This window comes from Martes martes, assembly GCF_963455335.1.
Source record: "Martes martes genome assembly, chromosome: X".
Lineage (NCBI taxonomy): Eukaryota > Metazoa > Chordata > Mammalia > Carnivora > Mustelidae > Martes > Martes martes.
In genome coordinates, this window is record NC_137897.1 from 82,472,580 (window position 1) to 82,489,774 (window position 17,195).

Genomic DNA, 17,195 nt, shown 5'->3' on the forward strand with positions numbered 1-17,195 from the left:
CTTGACTATGTAACGTTGAATACATATTTACCACTGTTTGCTATATTTTTAAATTCAACAAATGCTTATTGAGCACTTACTATAGGCCAGATACTTGATATACAATGTTGAACACAATAGAAAAGTTTCTCTTTCTCACAAGCAGCTTACTATCAAGAGATCAAGCAGTCTATAAGCAGCAGCACAGACTTCCATAAATACATTCAATAAAGAAACAGTGAGCCCAAATGAATAAAGGTTATTACTTACAGACAGGATAAGCAAGATCAGCCTGGTGTCAGTTCCACATGTCCCTTTGCCCCACAGGAAAATCATTGAACTAAAGGGACCAGATAACAGGTGACATGAGCGGTGGGACACTCTGTTGCCGAAGAGCCAACTCTAGGCTGTAGCCGGACTGTTTTATAGCCTGTATCTACACCCAAGGGGAGGGAGGTAGAAAGCCCTTATGCCTTATTGGAACTAGGGAGGAGGGTGAGAAACTGCTTCACTGGTAGCCTCCTGCAAGATAAGGAGCCTCCCACAGGGTAGAAAGGCAGATAAGAAACAGCCTTGAGGCAACTCCTCACAAGACTCTATCTTCCCCTGTTCCGGGAGGATCACAGGATGTTCTGCCAAGACTTGGGGCCGACTGCAGTTGAGCTTTGCCTATGTGGCCAACGTGGATAGTACAGGTTCACCAGAGTGCCACAGAGGAGCCATTTTCCTACATTTACAGCCTATGAATAAAGGTTTTTATCCTGCTTGTTTTTACTTAAAATGAAATAATAATAATAATAATAATAATAATAATGATAATAGCAAATCATTTTATAGAACGCTTACTATGTGCCAGGCATTTCCCTGAGAACTTTGCACATAGTAAATCATCAATCCCCACATCAACCTTATGAAATTGATGCTATTATTTTCACTTTACAGAGGAGGTTGCTGAGACACAAAGAAGTTAAGTGACTTGCATTAAGTTCACACACTTAGAATCTGGTAGAACTACAATTGGGCCCAAACAATTTGACTTTGAAAGAAGTCTGTATAAAGTGATATGGTCCAAGCAGACTCCACAATACAGGTGACATCTGGCCTGGACATGTGAAGTACATGGTAGTTTGTCAGGGTGGAAAAGCTGTCTGAGCAGAATAAACAGTGGCATCGGCAAAGGCCTAGTGCTATGAAAGTGTATGATGTGTTTTGAGAACTATTTGTGATGTTCTTGGAGTCCCAAAATGGACATGGAGCAATAAAAGAAAAGAGAATAAGCAGTTTAGAGCTAGTTGTAAAAGCCCTTGGATGTCACACTACGTGCTATGGATTGAATTGTGTCTCCCCGCCCAAGTTCATATGTTGAAGCTCTAACCCCTGTTGTAACGGTATTTGGAGATGGAACCTTTGGAAGGTAATTAGGTTTAGATGAGGTCACGAGGATAGGGGCCACATGATGATGTTAGTGTCTTGATACAAAGATGCCAGAGAGCTTGCTCTGTACACAGTGAGAAGGCAGCTTTCTGCAAGCTGAAAAGAGAGCTCTCACCAGAAACCAACCATATTGGCATGTTTAGCATGCTCAGAATTCCAGTCTGTAGTATTTTGTTATGACAGCACCAGCTAAGACACCATGAGCTATGGACGTTTGTGGGCACTAGAATTATAAAATGTCTTCAAGCAGGTGAATTATAAAATGTCTTCAAGCAGGTGAATTAAACAATTAGGTGTGTATTTCAAAACAGCTCTAGTGGCAGATTATGGTGGAAAAATTGGAAGAGGTGATGGTAGGAGATGAGTGTGAGTTGGGGAGATTGGTGGTAGGAAAACCAGCTGAGAGACAATTGCATTAATTCAGGTAAGAGAGGCAGGAGCCTAGAGTGTGGCAGTGTGGATAGAGAGCAAATCAGACGTTTCAGAGGTAATACTGATAGGATTTAGAAATTTGTCAAATGGGATATGTAAGGGAGAAAGAGGAGTCAAGAGTTCTAGCTTGGGTGACTGGGTAAATGGTGATAACATTAATTAAGATATGGGAATGTAAAGTGGTTTATCTCTAGATGGTAGTCTTAGAAATGGTTTCTATTTCTTTTTGCTCATCTGACTTTTTTTTTTTTTTTACAATTACCATCTATTACTTTTGGAATAAGAGTAAACCAAGGTGGGTTTTTGTTGTTGTTGTTGTTGTTGTTTGGTGGTATGGGAATATCAGGTAAGAAATGCAAAAGAAGACAAAGTTCTAAGAGAAAAATATTAAGTTTTGGTTATATTGAATTCAAACTGCCTGCAAGAAATCTTGTTGGAAGCATCCAGTAGGCTGTTAGAAATATAAAATCCATGCAGAACTCAAAGACAGGAACTGGAGATGTTGATTTTCAGAATTGGAGTTTGCTCTTTGAAGGATTAGAATATACTACCACTGAGTGCTGGCTTTGTATCAGGCTTAGAATGAAGTAGAACTGATTTTAGGTAGTACCTCTATGTTTGGAGAGGGGGGGGTGTTGAGAGGGACACTAAGAAACTTGCAGAATGGGACTGAGAACAGAATACATAGCCCTTGGGATGGGGTCAATATTCAGAGGAAGAGTTCAAACAGAGGCATCAGAAATTCTCACTCCAGTTCCAAGCCAGGTATCAAAAACCAAGAGGAATCGGATCAATGAAGTAAGGTTGAGACTGTGTCATGGCTTTAGAGATAAAAAAACAATGATGATGGGGGAAGCCAAAAAGATGTCATAGAAACAAGGTGGTAAAAATAAGAACTTGCCTACCCCTGTGAAACAGGGCTGACCAAAGTACCTGACCTCTTGGGTGCCAGCTGGGGGGCATAGAAAAAGGAAATTAAGGTATCGAGGATATGTAGGAAGATAGCCTGTCTTCTCCATAGGACTATTTGTGGCAGGAAGGGGGATGCGTGCAGTGGGGAAGTAGGTCAGTGGATTCCTATTTTCACCCATGCATGCTGAACAGCAGATTATCTCTAAAATCCAAAAGTGAATGGGGCTAGGGTTATTGATATTCCGCTAAGTGACCCATCATTTGTTCTAGAGGAGGGGAAAAGCAGCCTGCACATAGCTTGATACTCTTTTTGACCTGCAATGAATTAATAATATTTTGGTTCTTCTGATTTAATGTATCTGTATTGATAAGGGGACATTCTGATGTTACCTATAAAGCAAGGCATTAAGCCTGTTTCTCTTTCATCACCACCGCGTCACTGGGATATGAGCCTTACTCCATCTCTAAATCTCACTGAGAATGGGGTGAGAGTCAAGAATGGAATAGGAGTCAGTCACTATCTGGCAGATACAACCAGGAGTCACATGTTTACCACACATTCTCATCTCAAAAACGGCTATCAATCACCCTGAGCAAAGTGTCTCCCTAGCTTCTGAGAATTCACTTGTTTCTTGAATGGTCTACTTCTCAAGTCCTGTTTTCTCTCTTAGGTTAAATAAGTCTTATTCATTTACCTTTAATGAATAAATGAATTTGGCTGCTTGATAGTAGAATAGATTCTCCTTTCCATATAAATTCTAGAGGATGGACACGTTTTTGCAGGCTTTCTGATTATGCTAACCTTATTTGATTGGTTATATATCAGACTATGTGTCAGAGAGAAGGATATTTGAGCTGTAATACAATTCCTTATTATCAGCTCCAGGCAGCACAGTAAACCTTCAATTCAATTTCTAATAGTTCTCTCGGTAATATATGTACACTTATAGTTAATATCATAACATTATTTCATAATGATGGTAGAAGGATGAATACCTCCTTAAAAGCTAATCTAATTGTATAGATTTAATACATTTGTGATTACAAAAGTTAGATGTATTTAAAATTTTAAATAGTAACAAAATTAGTAGAGTTGAAAATATAAGTCCCCCATAATGAGAGATAGATGCAGAGTGCATGTGGGCAGGGAGAGAGAGAGATGGGGAGAATTTGCGATGGCTAGGGTCAGGTATGAAATGAGTGAAAGGTGTCTTTTTTTTTAAGATTTTGTTTATTTATTTGACAGAGAGAGACACAACAAGAGAGGGAACACAAGCAGGGGGAGAGGGAGAGAGAGAAGCAGGCTTCCTGCTGAGAAGGGAGCCTGATGTGGGGCTCGATCCCAGGAACCCAGGATCATGACCTGAGCTGAAGGCAGACGTTTAACGATTGAGCCACCCATGCGCCCAAGTGAAATGTGTCTTACCCATATTACTTGGTTAAAAAAAAAATCAGAAATTTTACATTTTGATGAGCTTTCATCAAAATATCTGAATCACATGGTCCAGAATCCTTGAATGAGAACAGGCAGAAACTTCTGAATCCATGCAAGCAGAAACAGATTGACCCTAAGAAAATGCCAATATTTGAGGAGTAGATAAGCAAAGAGGAACTGAGAAAGATATTCAGAGATGGGGGAAAGCTATAACAGCGTCCGGTGCTATAGAAGGGTAAACCAGGATTAGGGTGCAGAAGGAATTTTTAGATTCATCATTTAAGAAGTCTTTGGTGACCTTTGGAAGACAGCAGTTTCAGTGATGTGCTGGGAGCCAACACCAGATTGTAGAAAGCCAAGAAGTGAACAGGAAGCTAGGAAGAGAAGGCAGCAAATGTAGATCATTCTCTGAGGAGGAATAGCAATGAAGGGGAGGAGAGAGAAGAGGTGGTTGTTGAGGAGGAGGCAGGATTTAGGGGTAATTTTTTTAGGATAAAAGAGAAAAGCTAAAAGCTTTTCAGTTGATGACAAATATCCCTTCATTTGCTTATGTAATATTTATTGAGGGCCTACTGTGTGTCACTAGAGTGAATGAACAAATAGTAAAAAAGTAGTCATGGTATGTGCCCCCAAAGGACTTTTAGAAATGGGTAGAGGAATTTTTGGTTATAGGATGTTATTGGAATGTAGTACTTAGGGACCAGAGATGCTCTAAATCCTGCAATAAGAGGGACAATCCTAAAAATAAAAATAAAAAGTTGTCCTACACAAAATTAGAAAAAGAAGAGTTGAAGATATGAGGATGGACCACCTAGTATTCTACGTTTTTTATTACTTCCTTCTTCTTAAAACATGATTTTCTCTTTAATGACTCCCCTCTCTCCTGGTTTTCCTCCAGAATCACTGGGCATTCCTCATCTCTTTTGACCCCAAATCACTTGTTTTTCCTCCCCTGGCTGAAATTCTCTAGGTCTCTGAAAAAAAACCTATGTCTCTTTTTTCTGTATTCTCTTTCCATCCAGTCCAATGGCTTTAAATACTATTTCTCTACTCTTGGCCTCTCCCAGAATCTTCAGATACATATAACCAGCTGCTTACTTGACATCTCTCACTTTAATAGGCAATCCAAGCCTAACATGCCTGCAAACAGAACTCTTTTTAAAAAAGTTTTATTTTTTTTAAAGATTTTATTTATCTATTTAACAGAGAGATCACAAGGAGGCAGAGAGGCAGAGAGAGAGGGAGAAGCAGGCTCACCGCTGAGCAGAGAGCCCCATGCGGGGCTCAATCCCAGGACCCTGAGATCATGACCTGAGCCGAAGGCAGAGGCTTAACCCACTGAGCCACTTGGTTGCCCCCCCAAACAGAACTCTTAATTGTCTTCCCCCAAACCTCTTTTTCATTGATTTTCATCATTTCAGGAAATGGCAAGAACATTCACCCAACTGCACAAACTAAAGGCCTAAATCATCCCTCATTCTTCTTTCTGTTATACCCTAAGCAAGTCTTACTGGCTCTACTTTGAAAATATATTCTAAATCCATCTAATTTTCATTACTACCACGACTACCATCATGTTCCAAACTACCACCATCTTTTGCCTGGACCATTATGAGTCCTTCTTCTCTCTCCTCCCTCCTTCAATAATTCCTTCCACAGTGTCCAGAGAGATCCTTTTAAAAAGCAAATCAGGTCACATCACTTCTTTGTTGGCTTCCTACAGCACTTAGAACAAAATCCAAACTCCTGATCTTGATCTATGAGGCCTTATATGATGACACCTACCTACTTTTTCAGTTTCATTTGACACCACATTTTCTTCCTTGTTCATTATATTCTAGCCACCCTGGCCTTAGTAGCTGCATTTTTTAAAGTAGGCTCTATGCCCAATGTAGGGCTTGAACTCATGACCCTGAGTTCAAGAGTCACATGCTCTACTGACTGAGCCAGACAGGTGCCCCATAGCTGCAATTTTAAATAGTATAGTCAGGGAAGGACTCACCAAGGAGGAAATATTTGTGCAAAGACTTGAAGGACATGAGAAAGTGAGGGTAAGAGATTGGAAAGGTTAAGTGGATATGTAAATCATCAACACTGAAGAAAGAAATTTAAAGTTAGAAATATTGATAGAGAACAAAGAATTATTATTATTATTATTATTATTAAAGATATGAAGATGACCACCCAGCAGTATTTTACTGTTTTGATTACTTTCTCCTTCTTAAAACATGTTTTAAGGAATTGGTCGATGGTTTCCAACAAGAAGGGTCAATGGTGGTATAGTGTAAAGACATGAGACTCATTTTTAAAAGCTAGAGGAAAGGGGCAGGCCCAGGGATACAAATGCAATGGGAGGAAAAAAAGAAAAACAGGCACCAATGGTGAAGACTGGGGAAGCAATGTCATCAAGGGAGACCCAGATTTCAAGAAACTGAAAGGAATACTCAGAGGCTGACGAGATAAAGGGTGATGGACTGTGTGTTCCAGAGGAACTATGGAAGTGTTTCATAGTTGGTGAGGGGTAGGAAATGGAAACAAAATAGAGGATATGAAGATCCAGATGGTAATTATTAGGTGATAAGCAAGGACTTGGGAGTCTGAGGCTTCTTGTGTTCTTGACAAATAGAGATAAAAAGTATAATGGATTGTGTTCTGGTATTCTCAAGACAGCTAGTGGTAGTGAGACTTTGAGTGTTTGGGGGTGATTGTGGGCGCCAATAGAGACATGGAGGTCCTATAGATTCTTCTTATTTCAGAGTGACCTGAGCACTCCTGTGAGAGAAGAGGTGCTATGCTTCTATGATCTAATAAGACAGGCATGACACTATAATACTGGAATGTTTCAAAGTGGTAACATCAGGGGTACCTGAGTGGCTCAACTGATTGTCTGCCTTCGGCTCAGGTCATGATCTCAGGGTCCTGGGGTCCAGCCTCACGTCTAGCACCCTGCTCAGTGGGGAGTCTGCTTCTTTCTCTGCCCCACCCCCGCTTGTGCTCTCTCTCTCTCTCTCTCTCTCTCTCAAATAAATAAATAAAATTTAAAAAGCCGAAGTGATAACATCATAGAAAATTTATCCTTTAATTTAAAAAGATATCTATTGGTTTTGTGTCTTGGTTTCAGAGAACACATACCTCTATAGTTTTATTCTTCAGAGGTAAATATATTATTTCAAAGTAGGGATCCATCACTTTTTATTTTCATTTTCCTATAGATCATTAATACTCATGAAGATTTTTATAAAATACTTAGATGGCTGCAATGGGAAAAATATCTCCATAGTTAAACATGGGTTTCCATAGTAAAACAATGGGAAGTTAAATTACTGAAACAATTCAGAATGAGAGTTACCCGAACTTTTTCTGTTAATCAAAATTTCCTAACATTAAGTTTCAAATTGAAACTCAAATAGACTTAAATTCCTTGCTAAGAATCAAATATATTGGAGGTGGTTCCTGTATTTCTGTCAATTCAAAAGTAGTTTGATAATATCCTGAATCCATAAAGTAAATATCTTTTAAACTTTCAGCCCAAACCCTTCTGTATATCTTGAGCGTCAATAGAATTTCAGTAAATAGCATACATAGACTGGCCAAGTTAAATATAAGATATATTTGATTTATTCTTCCATTCTGGTTGTCAGGAAGTGACAGCTCAAGAGGAAACGTAGAATGGATGACCTCTGTGGAACATTTGCCATTTGGCCTTCTCATTTCAATTTTCCAACATCTTATAATCTGATCACAGACACTTGTCTGAGGAGCTAAGGAGCCTGTATTAATCATTTACAGATTACAGGAATGTTATCATTTCAGGAACCATCTTGTCATACAAATCTGTCGTAAGAACAAAACAATAAAGAGGAAATTTAAAACTCAAAATGATAATCCTACATTAATGACCTCCCCCTCCCAAGTGCTTTGGTATATTAAGCCAGCTCTGTTACAACACATAGAGGAGAATAAATAGAGGACCATGAAAGCAATTTGACTTACCTTTACCTATCTCCAGGAAAGCCCCAAAGTGCATTCCCAGAGACTAAGAGACAAGCTGAAAGAAGGGCTCACACAAACCTTAAGGTTGTGGACCTTTTCCTGCTACATTTTATTCACAAGGCCGGAAGACATAGGTTTGAACTGAAGTTGGTAATAGGTACTGTGGTAGCCAGCCTACGAGATGGTCCCTAATGATTTTCACTTCCTGATATTCTTCTCTTTATGTGGTCCCCTCACACTCTGAATAGGGCTGCCCTGTATAACCAATAGGATATCATAGAAATGAAAAAGTACAATTTCTGAGGCTATGTTAGGGGTAAAAAGGGCATTGCTTTTGCCTTACTCTTTTGGACAATTCACTCTGGGGAGAAGATAGCTATTGTGTCATAATGACAATCAAGCAGCCTTAAACCCTATGGAGAAGTCCATGTGGTGAAGAACTGAGGCCTCCTGCCAATAAACATGTGAGTGGGCCACCTTGGATGCAGATCCTCTAGCCTCAATAAAGTCATCAAATGTATGCAGTCCCAGTCAATATCTTGGTTAGAACTTCATTTTAGACCCTAAGCCAGAACTACCTGGCTAAACTACTCCCAAATTCTTAACTCACAGAAAATGTGTGAGATAATAAATGTGTATTGTTTTGAGCCACAAATTAGGAGGGGGATGTGTAATTGGTTTTGGTTGTAAAGCAATAGATAACTCTAAGCAATTAATACCTAATAGGTGATAGGAACAGAATTCATACCCAAGTTTGACTCCAAAGGTTGAGCTCCCAAAAGGTTGAAAGGTCCCCAGTGAAATTTTTAGTTTTCCTTAGTTTACCTATTAAGATAAGTAATTCTTTGAAATAAATCAATTTGCATCCTATGTAAAGAGAGGAACATCAATTCCTTTAATTGCTTGGTCAGTGACGTACTGTACTTATTAATGTTGGACTAGTTAGATCTTGGGTACAATCAGAAGTCAATAAATAACCATGTCTCTTTTCTGGGAATTCATTAAAAGTATTTCTAAAGAAGTCTGATTCATGTTTTAGGAGTTTTTCTGTTAAGATTCCTATTGAACCTTCTATCTTATGAGATATTAATGCATACTATTCCACTTAATTTGTTCCTTCCTGTCCCTCCTCTGAAAACGTTTTTGTACACAATTTTAATTTTCTCAAGAGAAAAGATCAGTGAGTTGTTTCTGAATTACCCTTCACTAGAGTTGCCAATGATTTTAAGAACCACTTTGACATTCTACCCAGAAGTTGTATCTAAATTTCACATAAGTTATAATTTTTTTTCCTTCCTCAAATGTCATTTCAACCTTGGGGAAATAATCTTTTACCTTGAAAGAACTAAATGTTTCAGACTAAAGAAATAAATATTTACATCCCTTGGTCCAGGTGATATGAGTCATCCTGCAACTAAAGAACATCTCAACTCTCAGATCTGAAGTTATTATAAAAAATGGGGCACCTGGGTGGCTCAGTGGGTTAAAGTCTCTGCCTTCGGCTCAGGTCATGATCCCAGGGTCCTGGGATCGAGCCCACATTGGGCTCTCTGCCCAGCAGGGAGCCTGCTTCCCCCTCTCTCTGCCTGCCTCTCTGCCTACTTGTGATCTCTGTCTATCAAATAAATAAATAAAATCTTTTAAAAAATGGGTCTTTTTTTTATCCAATAGAATGCTCATTTACTTTGAGGTAGAGCACCTGTAACCACCTCTTTAAGAAATGCTCTATTTCTCTCACTTAAAACATCTATAATTATGAACATCTGAATTTTCAAAATATAAATTAGGAGGTAATTCTTTCTTTAATGAAAATACTAGCCATAGGATATATTTAGATAGTAGGACTTCTAGAGCTCAATTTACAAATATTTTTTATATACAGATTTAATAAAGTAAAATATAACTCACAGACATGTATTAGTCCACATATTTTATATTGCAAAAACACTATTGCCTACTTTAAACTTCTTACAAGGAATTCCATTTTCCCCATTATTTATTTGATATGTATTTCCCTCATAACCTGGTACTTTTATCCATACCAGTCCAGTTCTTAAATCACCCAATGTCTGATATTTCAAGTCTCATTGCTCATTTTAGAGAAAGCTTCATAATTTACCTTAACCTTAAGGTAAATTTTTGTGTTTTTTTTGTTTTTTTTTTGTTTTTGTTTGTTTATGGAAACCATATGCTATGGCATCTCAGATAGATGGGTGGATAGATAGATGATAGATGATAGATGATAGATACATAGATAAATGATAGATGATAAATCAACTTCCATCAAAAAAGGAATTAATTAAATTAGAGTGAGGGGCAAGACTGTACTGTGGTAAAATACACAATACAAAATTCACTAAGAGTGACACCTAGTACATTGACAATGTTGTGCAACCATCACTATCTAATTCCAGAACATTTTCATCAACCCAGGAGAAAGTCTATACTTGCTAAACAGTCACTCCTCTTTTTTCCCTCTCCAGCCTCTGGCATTCACCAATCTGTTTTCAGTCTCTATGGGTTACCTACTCTGGATATTTCATATGAATATATTTCCTACAGTATGTGCCTGGATTCTTTCACTTAGCTCAATGTTTCAAGGTTCATCCATGTAATAGTATTTCATTGCTTTTTATGGCTGAATAATATTCTATTGTATGGATATACCACAATTTGATTATCCATTTATCAGTCGATAAAAATTTGGGTTGTTTGTGCCTTTTATTCAAGTTATTGTGAATAATGCTGCTGTGAACAAAAACATCATATGTTTTAAATGCTCTGGGGTATGTACCCAGGAGTGGAATTGCTGGGTCATATGCTAATTGAGATGAGACATTTTTAAGTAAAATCTTACCAAACCAATGAAGAGTCCCATTTTTGTGTGTGTGTAGGGATCATGTCGTTATTTATCTTCTGTTATGTTAACAACTTTTATGGACTCCTACACTTCTCTAGGAATTGTGGTATGGGAGTTTACACTGAGATACTATAGGTGGCATCACCAACCCACACCCAACACGAGAACTAACCACTTTTTATTCAAAGTGTCTACTGATATAAAGCCAGCTGAAAGTCCCCAGCCCTAGCAGGTGCACTAGTACACACCTTCAGACAATGAAAGTTACAAGCAACCAACGTGTTTCTATATAGATTTGGAGTCAGACAGACCTTAGTTCAAATACACACAGTTGCCCTCAGGCCCTCATTAAATTTCTCTGTACCTCAGTTTCATCATCTTTAAAGTGGGGGTAATCCTACCCCTCAAGACTGTTATGAGTAAAGGGTCTAGGCTGACACATAGCTGGAACTTAATAAATATTAGTTCTCATTTCCCCATATTTCCCTACACTCTTCATATTAACTGTTCCTCAAGACAGCAGTATTTTTCTTCTCATTTTCTCTTTCAGGTTAAAATTAAACTGCCAAATACAAACCCTTCAGAAATTAAAATTGACATCCAAGAAATGATTCTTGACCTCCGTACTCCTGATAAGTGAGTAAAACTTAGAACTAGAATAATGTATTATATTAACAAAACTTTAGTCGATATTCTTAAAGTATACATAGTTATTCTGCATTACCCCTAAAGTCTGAAGAAAAGTGAAAAAGTCACTCAGATGTTTGATCTGCATAATATAAATATAAATATATTTGGAAACACCTGATTTTTTTCTGCTTTGCCCCCACACATTGTGAGTAGATTGACACCACCCAAACTGTGTCCAAAACACAGTCATTTACATTAAGATACAGTTTGCTTATCCGTGAGGAAAAAGAACTAGAGGTGAAAATCTCATAAGCTGTAAGTCTCTCATGAGGTTTTTTATACAGTGATGGTATAAGAGAAGCAATATCTTTAAACTTTTGGTTATTGTGCAGCTCTAAGGCTAAATTTGATTATGTTTATCTAAAGATTTACAGAAAAGTCTTGTCATCGATAACTTAAAATAAAAATTCTAATAATTTATCACTAGTTCCTCAAGTAGTGTGACTACACTGAAAAAGAATACAGATAATAGTGGAATAATTCAATTAAAACATTTTGATATTTTCAAAATATTCTTCTTATTACACAAGTTCAAATTATCTTCCCCAAACACAACACATACAGTAAGATTCTGATGTCAATGTTTATCCTGAAACCTGGACAGATCAGTCCTGTCTCTCAAAACCAACTCCGTAAAGAGAGAATCCGTGGAACCCAGTGTGCATCAGAAAAAATATCTAAATATCTCACTGCTTTGTTCACTTTTCATCTGAATGTATAGCAGTGAGCACACCTGGGTTGATTGCAATGGTTCTTTTTCTGTAACTCATGAACATTTTAGGCTGGGTGTGGCGAGCAGTCAGCTGCTGGCACCTGTTCTTTCTTGCATTATCAGTATCAGTACTTCTCTGTTGGTCTTAGGACTTCAAAAAAATAAAAAGTAGATCCTTCATACAAAAGACCTCTATGTGTAAACAACCCAGTGTACCTATGTAGCTTAATCTTGATTTCCACAGTAGATGCATTTAACCCCTAATGAACTAGAGATGAATATATAGAAAATATTTTCTCATCATGTATATCATTTCAAAACTATATTCTCACAAGAAATTGTCTCGTGTTATTAAAATTACATCCACTATTCCTACCATTCACCTCAAGGAGTATTGTTCTTTTTAAATTCATATTATATATGCTTTTACTCTTCCACACAAACTCTGCAAGGAAGATTGCTTACATGAACAGTTAATCTTCCATGATATTGGTGTGCTTGTTAAAAGCACATACATATCTACACACCATGGAGTTAATTTCCGTTCCCCTAGCAGTTCTCCATCAATCTTTAAGCAGCTGCTCTGGCTATGCTGTCATTCCAGATATCTATCAGGGTCCACTAAATGAAAGACTCATACAGAGATACCTGTCCACATAGAATGCAGGCTACACTAGAATTTTTGGATCATACTGTTTTAATATATTAAGTGCTCTGTGCAGAGAGGTGCTGTCTCTTAGGAAAAAAATCATGAATTATGGTAGAAGACTGAAGAGAGGCTTATATCATTTTTACCATTTTCCCAAACACTTGAGCATTTTTGGAGCCATGCTATTATAGGAAATTGTGTTATTGAAAGTGTGTCTTGTTTTTGAATTTATTGATATTTACATTAACTTTCTTTAGTTTCTAATTTTGACATCCTCTAACACTGTTTACTTACCCCAAGAAAGGTAAGAGAAAATATCCTGTTCGTGTATGTATAAGGCAGAACAAGTGAATCTATTTTAACTGAATGGACTAGAAATATCAGTCAAATGGTAGTCAGTTGCATTAGAATTATTAACAAAACCCAGATTTTTGGAATTATACAACCTAAAGAAATAAAGCAATTTCTTGAATTCTGCATTTTTAAAAAACTGGTTGTTTTGGCATGTTGATTCCCAAAATGGAGTAGATAGAAAGTAGGAAAGATTTTTGTCTTCATGTGAGGTTCCACTATTTTTTGAAGTGAATCCTAAGAATGTCATAAATGAATTCCTTGAATGGGATAATAAGAACATATTGTAAATACAAGTATGAGTTAAATTTTGGTTGAATGCTATTTAGATTATTCTCACCTTTGCTGTGCTCCTTTAACTCGGATTGATTGAGAATTGACTGAGTTTGAACTAAAAAAAATGCTTTCAAAATGAAGTAGTGAAGTTCAGCTCAGTAGCTATTTCTGTACTTGCTTTGAAAATAGTTATGGCTCCAATAGAAAACCTTTAAAAAGTCATGTATATTTTTAACCCAGATATTTAGATAAAATAATTTATTAACTACATAAAATAAAACTACATTATGTGAATATGCATAGAACAAGGTTGTCTTGTATTTAAATCTCTTGCAACATCTTCAGGAGAATAGGTATTATTTCTTCTTTGAAAGTTTGATAGAATTCCCCAGGGAATCCGTCAGGTCCTGGGCTCTTGTTTTTTGGGAGGTTTTTGATCACTGCTTCAATCTCGTTACTAGATATCGGTCTATTCAGGTTGTCAATTTCTTCCTGGTTCAATTTTGGGAGTTTATAGTTTTCCAGGAATGCATCCATTTCATCTAGGTTGCTTAGCTTATTGGCATATAACTGTTGATAATAGCTTCTGATGATTGTTTCTACTTCCTTGGTGTTAGTTGTGATCTCTCCCTTTTCATTCTTAATTTTATTAATTTGGGCTTTCTCTCTTTTCTTTTGGATTAGTGTGGCCAATGGTTTATCGATCTTATTGATTCTTTCAAAAAACCAGCTTCTAGTTTCGTTGATACGTTCTACTGTATCTCTGGTTTCTACCTCGTTGATCTCTGCTCTAATCTTGATTATTTCCCTTCTTACGTGTGGAGTTGGTTTGATTTGTTGTTGATTCTCCAGTTCTTTAAGGTGTAGAGACAGCTGGTGTATTCTGGATTTTTCAATTTTTTTGAGGGAGGCTTGGATGGCTATGAATTTCCCCCTTAGGACCGCCTTTGCTGTATCCCATAGGTTTTGGAGTGAAGTGTCTTCGTTCTCATTGGTTTCCATAAATTGTTTAAGTTCTTCTTTGATCTCCTGGTTGATCCAAGCATTCTTAAGCAAGGTGGTCTTTAGCTTCCAGGTATTTGAGTTCCTTCTGAACTTTTCCTTGTGATTGAGCTCCAGTTGCTAATATAAATGTAAGTATGTAAGTCTCTAAATTAAAATTCACTTTATAGTTTTTTTGTCTTTACTTTCATATATTATAGTTCACTTTTAAATAATTGCTAATGAAAATTAACACTGGATAGACATTTGATCAGTGCCTAAATTGCACCTTCTTAAAAGCAACTATACTATTAATGTAAAGGCTGAGGGATTGGGCTTAAATATTTATTCATATGTGATAGTACTAATCTATAGTAGGTATTCAAATATTATTTTGTGGTGACTATTTGCTTTTCATTCATTTATTTATTCATTCAACAAACATTTATAAAGTCCTCTGCTAAACACTGGGGGGACACAAAAATAAGATATAGTCCTGTGCTTCAGTGAATTGTACATGGATAAGTATTTGTAGAATTTTATTTTGTGTAAATGTAAATCTCAATTCAGATAACAGGCAGTAAAACAGACTGCACAAAAAATACTTCCCTTCTCCTAAGAACCTAAATAAGTTGCACCATTTCTGTTCTTCAAAATTTTAGTATGTGAAGCCATACTATTAAGGACTAGACAGAAATGCAGAGATAGATGGATCATCCCAATGGCCACTAACTGTCTCTTCTGAATTTATTTCTTTCTGGACAGAGAGGTGCACATTATCATTGGAACTCCTTAGTTGATTTATAGTTGTCTTTTAGTGCAATGAAGCTACTACCACTGAGCTTTGCTTTATTTTTGAAGTGAATACATTATCATTTGTAGAATAAGGGATAAAGCAAATCTAACTCCAGCTCAACCTATATTATAAACAATTTTAAAAAGATAGACTCTAAACACTTTTTGCACCCACTTTCTGGAGATACCAAATATTACAGGCTATATTAAAATACATCATGATAGCATTACTTCTGGTAGATAAACTGTTTTTCCTACCCCAAATATCTGGAATGGAACAAGAGTCACAGAAAATTTCTCCTTTGGTTCCAGATATTCGTGATAAATACTTTTAATGAGCCCCATTTCTTTAACTTAGGTCTTTGCAAATGAGTAAAGAGGCAATTGGTTTTCAAGAGTTCGTTTTCAAACACTACTTTTACAAATATTCAATAAGTAGCCCTAAAAAATACCAGGTTACTTTACTGATTTGGACCTTATACCTTCTAAAAGAGCTTTTCGGCCCACTTTTTATAGAGATACTCAAGCCTTCTCAATGGAGAATGTGAGGTAACAAGAGTTTCATGCATTTAATTTTCTGCAGATACCAGCATGTGCCGACCCCATGCATAATTCAGATTCATATCCCTATGACAGAATTATGGATGTCTCATCCCAGCAATGCATCTAAAGCATACAGCTATCCTGTAACTGAGCCACAACGGCAAAATAAACCCAGCAATCTCTCACAGGGCTTTTTGTCAATGTATAGTAGAAAGAACCAAAAGCAAGCACAGAGAAGCACTTTCATTGATCTTGTATTAAAATCATTCCAGGCCTGAATTTCAATAACTATACCTGTAGTGGAGACTCAGCCTGGGATTACGCTAGCAGAATTATTATAAAACCATTCCAATTTTCAGATTTGTATCAGTCAGTCACATTCCATCTACACGTAAGCATGGCTAGCAACAGGTCTATGCAGCCAACTTAAAGTTGCAATGGCTCTATTTCTCTGTCTATAAACCAAGGCCGAGACTATGTGTCTATAATGCAAAATGGGGTCAATTTTGAAAAAAAAAAAGAGTAGGGGATCAAAGCCCCTGCTTGGATTTTTAAGGCCAAAGAAACTGGTATATTATTTGTGTTATTTAGGCATATTTTTGACCCAGTACTTATACTGTCTAAATATTTTTTGGTTCCCAATCTTCTGATGGTATGTATTGCTTTCCATTACCTTATTAAAAGTGATAGCTTTTTTAAAATTTAAAGTCAATTAGTTAACATATTAGTTTCAATGATTCATTAGGTGATATCTTCTTGATATCTCTTTAGGAAGATGATTCTAGGTTTTTGTCTTGTCTTGTTTTGTTTTGATTTTTAGGAAGCTGTTGATAACCCTTCCCTATCCTGTGGAATGCAACAGTGCCAAAGCTTTCTATATTCTGGAAACTGAGACTCTTGAAGTCACCACAACTTTGAAAAGGGAGTTGGATTTCATTAATTTCTTCTAAAACTTCATGAGTAAGGAGGAAAAGGGGTACATTGGAGTGATAAAAAAATAAAAGAAAACTTTGGAAAACAATTAGTTAATGTTTTCTATCTTCTTTATTACTCTGACATATTTCAGAAAGGGTCTCAATTCAATTCAAGTGAGATCCTGATCTTTTGACAGTCATTTCTATTACTCTGATGGAAAATACTGTTTTCTCATATT

The 17,195-nt window shown here is 36.8% G+C and overlaps 1 protein-coding gene across 1 annotated transcript in view; it reads left to right on the forward strand.

The window, feature by feature from the left end:
* The window catches only part of DNAAF6 (dynein axonemal assembly factor 6), a gene marked incomplete at both ends in the record, with an annotated part of 30,768 nt that extends 13,776 nt beyond the window's left edge, over positions 1-16,992 (forward strand). Inside the window, 2 exons of the mRNA XM_080795773.1 lie at positions 11,596-11,681; positions 16,863-16,992. Coding sequence (XP_080651899.1) covers positions 11,596-11,681; positions 16,863-16,992 — 216 coding nt within the window. The remainder of the gene's footprint in view (positions 1-11,595; positions 11,682-16,862) is intronic.
* Positions 16,993-17,195: the final 203 nt, after the last annotated feature.